This window comes from Haliotis cracherodii, unplaced genomic scaffold, assembly GCF_022045235.1.
Source record: "Haliotis cracherodii isolate W230 unplaced genomic scaffold, xgHalCrac1.p SCAF_3, whole genome shotgun sequence".
NCBI lineage: Eukaryota > Metazoa > Mollusca > Gastropoda > Lepetellida > Haliotidae > Haliotis > Haliotis cracherodii.
The window spans coordinates 2859826-2869832 of NW_027266286.1; the positions used below are offsets into that span (position 1 = coordinate 2859826).

At 42.8% G+C, this 10007-nt stretch overlaps 1 protein-coding gene across 1 annotated transcript; it reads right to left on the reverse strand.

Moving 5' to 3' along the window:
• Positions 1–1582: 1582 nt before the first annotated feature.
• LOC139475141 (uncharacterized) lies at positions 1583–6388 on the reverse strand. The gene is made up of 4 exons (XM_071258399.1): positions 6327–6388; positions 4569–4652; positions 3862–3958; positions 1583–2867 (listed from the first exon to the last, which is right to left on the reverse strand). The coding sequence occupies exons 2-4, from the start codon at positions 4585–4587 to the stop codon at positions 2399–2401; spliced, it is 585 nt and encodes a 194-aa protein (XP_071114500.1). The 5' UTR covers positions 4588–4652; positions 6327–6388; the 3' UTR covers positions 1583–2398.
• Between the last annotated feature and the right edge of the window lie 3619 nt (positions 6389–10007).

Sequence of the window (10007 nt, forward strand, 5' to 3'; positions counted from 1 at the left end):
TAACTGTTGTGTAATATAGAACAGGACTCGCGGATTCGAACCCACGACAGCAGACACCAGCTGAGGAGAGAGCCGGGTGCTACTAGACTAATGTGCATGAGTTGCCCGAGTGTACAATCTGATACAACACAGCCACCTCTAATTTGATTGTGATGAAAGCGTTTTAAGTTGTGATAGTAATTTGTAGGGTCGTATGTATAAGAACAAAGTTTTATCTTGTATCGGACAACATATGCCTAAACATGACACAATATATCATGCTACGGTGTCAGTTACAGTCAGTTATTAGTCTATATGGGACTACTTTGCAGTCAGTTATTGGTCTATATGGGATTACTTTGCAGTCAGTTATTAGTCTATATGTGACTATTTTGCAGTCAGTTCTTAGTCTGTATGGGACTACTTTGCAGTCAGTTATTAGTCTATATGGGACTACTTTGCAGTCAGTAAGTAGTCTATATGGGACTACTTTGCAGTCAGTTATTGGTCGATATTCAGTATTATGTTCCCGAAATATCAGGAAAACAAAGCTGGCCCTGACTGAGGAATGTTATTGTGACCTGCAAGTAGGGGAAGAAACCACTTGACAGGAGCCGTCCACGGAGATTAATGACTTCTCCCACATTCTCCGATATGCGTCCAAAGAGTTAATGAAAAACACCATAATATGTGCAAAAACCTCGGGTCAGTAGAAAACCGTAAAATAAGCAAAACATTTATGATCACCGCGACACAGATCATGTATGTACCCACAACCCAGCTCTTTATATAGAAGACATCTTTACGGGAACCATTACGTCCTCTCTGCAATTCAGATGAACGGTGACATAGACACCCCGCATAATGTATACAACTATATTATCAACACCTTGTTAGAACAGTCAACAAACCTGGTTGGCCATACAAACAGGTAAGTCAGATTGTCAATAAAAGGGGGAAAACAGGGGCCGTCTCAATCAAAGAAAAGGGGCAGAATGGTATTACTAAATATTTTTCAGATTGAAACTAAAGATTCTATAAACCTCTCCAATACTAACTTACCAATTACACACATCGTGGTGACGATCAGGTAAAAGAAAAGAAAACTATCCCATCCTCACTCTGAGGTCAACCTGCCTCTATAGAATCTAGGAACTAAAGTTTTCAATTTGTGTACAATTCGAGCCTACGCTACAGACTACATGTGGCTACTATTGGGCGGTCACCAGGCCCCCACCCCCACACTGCCATCTGGCAAAGGGACGCATGTCAGTGCCACGATTGTCGGGTTTTGGTAATAATATGGACGTACCGCAAGGATTTCACATTTCAGTTCTGACTCGGGCAAGACATGGTCCACCAGTGTTTAAGCTAGCATGCCTGCCAAACTAAAGGACCTACCTGACCTCTTGGCTTCGCACAGTTATCCGCCAGTAACCTCAACGGGTACCGTTATTCTACAGAGACACCAACCCATTATATCATAAAACTCTTCATTTTGAAGCAAAATGAATCAATTTGACAAGTTAAATACTGTTTATTGAAAATTAACAGTAAGTCGTTTTACACAAATAGAAACACGAACTTTAATGTGAGCGTCATATCATCTTCATGTTCATCACCCATTTTATAAGTTCACATAATATATACTTGCGATGCGGGGCGGTCGGGTAGCCTAGTAGTTAAAGCGTTCGCTCGTCACGCCGAAGACCCGGGTTCGATTCCCGACATAGGTACAATGAGTGAAGCCATTTTTTGGTGTCCCCCGCCGTGATATTCCTGGAATATTGCTGAAAACGGCGTAAAACCATACTCACTCAATCACTCACTTACTAACTACTAGCGATGATATTGTGATAAATCATCGACCTTCTGGCTACTGTAAGCATCAGGGAACATATTGCTGTTTTAATGTGTGATCAAACGACAACGACGTTTCTGCACGACGTTCCAGCTCCCTAAGACACAGGAATGTTCTGATGACTGCGGATCCAAACAAAAATAAGTCAACGCCAGAGAATGATCAGTCTCGATTTTCTATAATGTCCATTGCGCGTGAAAGGTAATTTAGCGGTGAAAATGATATGAATGGATCACTGAATATCAGTGTTGGCACCAGGTGTTCGCGACAAGGGAAAGCATGTCCTGCCTACCGTCATTACCTTGGGGTCCGACCATTTCATAATCGGGGACGTGGGAGCTGGGATAGTTTGAAAGTTCAATAATTTGCTCCAAAATATACCGGCAAAAATAATTCTGCTTCAATTTGTTCACAAATATTTACACTGTTCAATGGATGTCCTGGAGATTCGGGCCAAAGTACACAAGACTACAATGATGACAGTTGGTGTTCGCGCCGTAAAGGTCAAGGTCACAGATGACCTAAGAACGCTCTTCAACGTCCATGACCTCGAATGACTCAGCAAGTGTACTCAGAAGATCCCGTATCACTGTGTAGTCCAGTGGACTCGATGTAAGATTCTGTTCGTTTTGGAAATCGTCCATTTCTTAAGATATGGTTGGCATGGGAGTAGGTGGGTTTTGTAAAGTCAGAAGCAGCTGTTACATCTATACTGCCCCCTCCATAAGCATAGTCATAGGTATGTCCAGCAACACCTAGCGTACTTGTATAAGCTGTGTTATGCTGCCAGTAGTCAAGAGTATCATACCCCAAAGAGCACAGCTCAATCTGGCCGCCACAGTCGTTTCCAGGCGTGAAGCGAACTTGGTCGGGAGTTGCCTCCCCTCGGAGTGCCACGGGTAAACATTGAGACGTTTCCGTACCGACTCGTTGTGATCTCGGATCGGACAATACGGCCCGCCATTGTTTACTTCCGATCCTTCGAGACGCTCTTCGTGATTCTACTCTGCGTTCTTTGTTGCGGGCCCTAGAAGTAAACCGTGCAGTGAGAAGGCAAAGAAGAGACATAACAAGTTAATTTGTTTTGTTTGTTGTTTAACGCCGCACTCAGCAATATTCCAGCTATATGACGGCGGTCTGTAAAAAAATCGAGTATCGATCCACGCAATTTGGATACTATGACATGCATCAATCAAGTCAGCGAGCCTGACCGCCCGATCGTTAGTCGCCTCTTGGGTTGCTGAAGACCTATTCTACCCCGAATCTTCACGGGTCGGACATCAATAAGCATGAGTGAGTACGTTTGCTTTAACGCCGCTTTCAACAGTGTTTCAGTTATGTCATGTGTCACCTTGATGAGGGACGAAAGCCCAAAGTGATGCAGACCTTAGATGTTTACCGCGGATATGGTGCTGACAAACCCAAAAACATAATCCGGATTCGAACCCACGACCATAACCTTCAGGCACGCCTAAGGACACAACCGGAAGTAAAACTAGACATCAGCGTATGCTGAACTGACTTTCTAGTTCACATACACGTGTAGCAACGTGCATACACACACGTGCATGCGCGTCCCTGTGTGTGCGTGCGTGCGTGCGTGTGTGTGTTTGCGTGTGTAGGCCCCATGTGTGTGTGTGTGAGTGGTTGCTTCTTCTAGTACGGACTAACGCCGGTTTTATAGGGCTAGCCCACTGAGTTACCATGCCGCAATTTTAACATAAATACCCACTCTAACACAGAAAACTCCGAGGCGCCTATTTCTTGTTTTATCCCAAAAATGCAGTATTTCACGTTCAGTTTCAGATTTAAGTATCAGATATGACGACCAACGTCTATATCCCATGAACTGAGTAGAGCATACCACAATGGCGTTATTGCGAGACGCTCATTATCGGTCCTGTATGAAAGATTTCAAATTGAAGGCTATATAAGATCAAAATGTATTATATGATGTTATCTAGAGCTATGCGCGGTGGCGTTATAACGAGGTGCTGTAGGTAGCGGTATAACGTATGTACCTTACAATCCCCACGGTAAGGAGGCTCGCCAGGGTGACCACACAGCCAGTGATGACGCCCACCACCAGAATGACGTAGAGAATAGGTGAGTGGAAATCTGAAAAGAAACATCTTTCCAGTTGTTATAGTAATACTAGTCATTCTGCCAGTGACGAACAGGGTTAGAATAGGTCTTCAGTAACCCATACATGGCGTATAAGGCGACTATACTTGTAAGAGGCGACTAACGGGAGTTGGTTGATGCATGTCATCCTGTCTTAATTGCGTGGATCGATACTTATGATATCTTTCACTGGATTGTCAAGTCCAGAGACGATTATTTACAGACCGCCGTCATATAGCTGGAATATCGCTGAATGCAGCGTTAAACAAACTATATTGGATCATTCAATAGTCACAGTTGCCCAAATTGGTCATCAGCATCGCGATAGAAGCACAGAGCCGCGACTAAGGAAATACATTATGTTACACAAACGTCCATACATAGGTAAATAACTTCTCTATATTCACAGCCTTTAATACATATTGACGTTTTTCACTTCATCTTCAGTTGATGGTTGGGGTGGTTCAATATAAGCATATTTTAAATTATTAATGTTTTGGTGTGATTTTTAACTTTTTTCTTAATATAATCGCCGCGATGAGGCGAAACCATCACTCGATCACTTATATATATAAATGTGATAAATCAGCAGAAAGTAACCTACCGAGACAGGTGGACGCCATTGTGGATGTCTGGGACCGATCAGTGGATGAATATATGTGCTGCCAAGCCCAGGCCGGAAACCCAGCTGTCATGAACAGTGTAAATATAATAATTGATTTCCTTATAAACACTGAATAGAATAATCTTAATTTATAAGTCTGTAATTAACGTTTATTTTCTTTAGAGTTGTTGTTCTGATATGTGCCGAACCTAACGATAAGCACGTGATTATCATGATCTACAGAGTTGTTTGTTTTTTGTTTAACGCCACACTCAGCAATATTCCAGCTATATGACAGCGGTCTGTAAATAATCGCGTCTAGACCAGACAATCCGGTGAATAATATCATGAGCATCGAGTCCACATCGTCGTCCGAGATTGAGATGGGCACGGACTGTGCTCGTCTTCTCTGATGAAAACTGGTTCTGTCAGTTGTAATCTGTCGATTCCCACATTGAAACAATATCTTAACCCAGAAATATGTACGTAAAAGGATTAAGTGTGAAACCAACAAACAACCAACAAGTGGTATACAATCACCAAATGTATTATAAAATTCACAAAGTCCGTAAAGGACACCACTGGTCGTCGTAAACGGAAATTTGACGGCTCTGCGTTACATGGGAGACATTCTTCGTCGTCTTGTCCTGTCATTTCAGTGCAGTGTGGTGTCCTTTATCAGCATGATAACACCAGACCCCGTAAAGCTCAATTGTACAGAACTTCCTTGGAGCCAACAACGTGAACGTGTTGCTGTGGCCTGCACGCTCCCCAAACATGTTCCCCATAGAACACCTCTGGGATGTCATGGATCGCCGTGTTCGACAGCGACCACATCCTCCTGCCAGCCGTCAAGAACTGACCCAGACATTCCAAGAAGAATGGCGACGTATCCCACGTGACGGCATCATACGACTGACTTTTTCTGTGCACCCGAGAGTTTTTTTGCGTGTCTTGTATTGTTTGTTGTTTTATGCTGCACTCGGCAATATTCCAGCTATAAATAATCGAGTCTGGACCAGACAATCCAGTGATTGTCCAAATCAGCGAGCCTGACCACCCGATCCCGTTAGTCGCCTCCTACGACGAGAACAGTCGCCTCTTACGGCAAACATGGGTTTCTGAAGACCTATTCTACTCCGGATTTTGACGGGTCGCGTGTCTGGCAGCAAGGGGGTAGTCATACACGCTATTAATATGACGCGCCATTGAACTTAGACACACGGTAGATATACGTATCCAAAGAATGAATGCGATAACTTTTCAGATGAAGAGGCAAGCATGACATTATGTGAAAAGATGACAACATCTGGCAAGGAGGTCTACATCAGCAGCAACCGACTGAAGATGTCATCTCGGGAAACAAGCACCTGCACCTGTACAGTCAGTGGAGCTGCGAGCCGCGTCACCCTGCTGGACGTCAGACTGGGCAACAGCCACGTGACCACACTGTTCATCAGGGACAAGACACGTACAGTGTACACAATCAATGGTGGCGACCTGGTAGTCCACTTCACTCAGTCAGAATGGACCATAGAAACTGATGTTTCCCGAGACTATATATAAATTTGATCTTTGCAATACATTTTACTTCATGCATCTATCTTTTGCGGTTGTTAAACTGGAGTGTTTTAAAATTGTTAAAGTTTCTTTTGGGCGTCAGTGTACCTTTCCCCAACGCTTAATAATGCCCTAGAAGTAACCTATCACATTATCAATACTGAAAGTGTAGGCAAAACATAGTTTTGAACTACTTACCTTTACAAGGGGTTTGGCAACGGGTGGTTTAATCTCGACAAGAAAGCAAACTCACACGAAATACTTCCTTCTTAACGGAGTAAACACGTGTAATCTTGACGTGCAGTTTTCACTTCCTCATTAATATGTTTGTGTAGCTGTGACATGTCTGAAGGAGCGTTGTGGCGTTCTGTAGGACTCATCATTATTAAATCATTATACATGCAACTGTTTCGGTCAGCACGAAATCACCGAGAAAGGAGCTGGCTATTTCCTCATAACCTCACCGTGTAGTCTCAAACGTTCTGCTTCATATTAAGGTTGTGTTTATAAAACTTATTTATAAAATTATTTTTTTTAGAATCATTGATTACATTATGCACGTTTGATCTATTGTCGATTTTATTCATTGCGTATTATTGTTCGTCGATTAGCGATATCATTAATTTGATGTCTTGCGATTTTAATAAACATTTTTTATCGACATGGTGTCGGTATAAGTTAAGGGCAACTTGGACCAGAAATAAGGTCTATTTGCGCCCAACACATCAAATGATGTTTGACCCGTGAGGATCCGGGGTAGAATAGGTCTTCAGCAACCCATGCTTGCCGTAAAAGGCGACTATGCTTGTCGTAAAAGGCGACTGACGGGATCGGGTGGTCAGGCTCGCTGACTTGGTTGATGCATGCCATCAATCCCAATTGCGTTGATCGATGCTCATGATATTAATCACTGGATTGGCTGGTCCAGACTCGATTATTCACAGACCGCCGTCATATAGCTGGAATATTGCTGAGTGTGGTGTTAAACAACAAATCAACCAACCAACCAAATGATGTTTAACCATCGTAAATAAAAGTAGATTTACTATACCAAATCGGTGAGGGACATTTATGACCAGTGATCACCATTGATGCTGATATTGAGTGACATATTTTTAAACGCCATTTGAACACACTGAACATTTTCTAGCTGATTCTGTAACAAATTTGAAGTTAACAAATCCTCCCCTGAACAAACCATCATCTACAAATAGTCAAGTTTCAACAAAAACGTTTGTCTTGATAGTAAACAACGCTGGGCTAATGACACTTCTCTGTGGAGTACCATTATCTATGATGTGCTAGTCTAACGTTCTGTGCCAATACGCATGTTAATATAGACATGTCTAACCTCGCCGACAGCCCAAACCAATCTCCCACATAGCGAAAATTATTTCGATACGAGTTGCGTCCCTTACATGTACTGTCACGTGAGACACGATGTTGGCGCGAAGAAGGAAAGTGCGAGGCTGTTCAATCAGACGTGAATCTTTCAACCGAATACAGAAAGCAAGCATAGAGGGATTTTAATGTCGCTTCAAGATGTTGCAGGACATATGACAAGGTGCGAAGACACCATTGCCTGGTTCCATTGTTGGTTCGCGCACGCTTAGTCCAAACAATGTGCTACAAGTATGTAGAATATCCGCTTATAGGTGCCACTTGCGCAGCGTCCTCAATTGCGAATGTGACTAAAGACGGAGCTCAGTGTCGCCCAATCGCAGCCCCCCCCCACTCCAAATAAAATTCTTGTCAACTATTATAGAATAGACTGACAATAGCCTTCAAACATTTGTGTTCAAACAAATTCGATTGATAACAATGTGCTTCCTTTTTCATTCTCTTCCTTTTACCTTTACAATGACGTAATGTGATTTCACAATCTCTCTCTCTCTCTCTCTCTCTCTCTCTCTCTCTCTCTCTCTCGGCAGTATTTTACAGACCGCTGTTATATGGCAAGACTGGTGCTGGGTATGGTGTTAAACGATAAATAAACAAATAATAAACATCTAGCTAGTAGTGCACGTAGCAATGGCTGAACAACTGGTTATGGGCGAAAATAGATCCCAGAGTGCAATGCGTGTAGCACGAGCTGACAACAGTGTGGATCGAGTTGTGAAAATGTACGACCTGAGTGTCATCGTACAATACACAGCTGGTTTGATATAACTGTTATATGGCCGTGTTAGTAGTGAGTGATTATGGTTTTACGCCGCTTTAAGCAGTATTCCAACAGAATGACGTCGGGGGACACTAGAAATGGGCTTCACACATGGTACCTACGTCGGCAATCGAACCCGGGTCTTAGGCGCGACGAGCGAACGCTTTAACTACTAGGCTATCCGACCGCCCTGCCGTTTTGATAACTTTCACTCATCCCATATAGGTGTGTAACCACAGTTCCGAAAGTTACAAATCTAGCGGTACGTTTTACAAAATGGCAAGAGAAATGGACAGAAACCAAACACTAGATATCACGTGTTATAGTTAATGCTTGTCTAAGGACAAGCTCTCGTGTCCCGGGGAAGAAGACACACACACCCCACACACCACACACACACACACCACACACACCCACACCCCGATGACGTCACGATGATCTACAAAACATTTTGTTGCAATTCATTGTGGTGATACCATATATTGGATGATAAATATTAGTATCAACCTAGAGATGAAAGTATCACATGATTAGCACCCATACCTCAAAGATTGGGTGCGTTAAGACTGACGATGGGTATAGCTCACATTTAATGTCCCGGTGCATTCACACTATAGCCACGTTTCCTTTTGACTGCATCCTACATTCGACACCTAGCTATTAAATTTGATACGCCCATGTCTTTCAGTAGATGGAAGAAACATGTACTCCAGCGACCCATGTTGTATAGCTTACATAGAGCTCACTGCTTCGTGTGTATACTGTCTATAGAATATCTTGGGCGTGAACCCCCCGCTATTGAATATGCGCCATTCATACTGCAGCGCGCGTCGTTGCCACGCCAACAAACTCATTGCTGAAGGAGAAGACGACACACCCAACTGTTACAATGACTCGACTATACCACGCACATGAAGCGTGATTATTTAATCATTCGATTTAATATTGACATGCTTCAGTTGAAAAGTGCAATTCAAACATGCTCGTAATGTAAATTGAGTTTGTATGCTGGCAAAAGACACACAATAATGATTGTGCGATGCAGTGAGTGAGTATGGTTTTACGCCGCTTTTAGAAATATTCCTGCAATATCATGGGCTTCACACCTAGTGTACGTATGTGATTAGCTCAAAATCATGAAGTAAAACAAATACACTATGTGAAACAAGGATACCGACATTCACATTTGTTTGTTTGTTTGTTGTTTAACGCCGCACTCAGCAATATGACGGCGGTCTGTAAATAATCTAGTCTGGACCAGACAATCCAGTGATTAATATCATGAGCATCGATCCACGCAATTGGGATTGATGACATGCATCAACCAAGTCAGCGAGCCTGACCACCCAATCCCGTTAGTCGCCTCTTACAACAAGCACAGTCGCCTTTTACGGCAAGCATGGGTTGCTGAAGACCTACTTAACCCCGGATCTTCACGGGTCCAGTATACCGACATTCACAGTATGCGACGTTATTTAATATATCTTATAGATGTATCCATGTTAAACTGCGGAGCGGTATCTCTGTTGTATAGCACTATAAAACCTGCATGCTAGCACTATAAAACCGACATTAGTCCGAACTAGTAGAAGCAGACACACACACACACACACACACACACACACACACACACATACAGACATTAATACAACAAAGTTAAAGGTGTATGGAATAATAATAAATTTCGTGCGAAAGAAGATGTTCATTAAATTATTTAT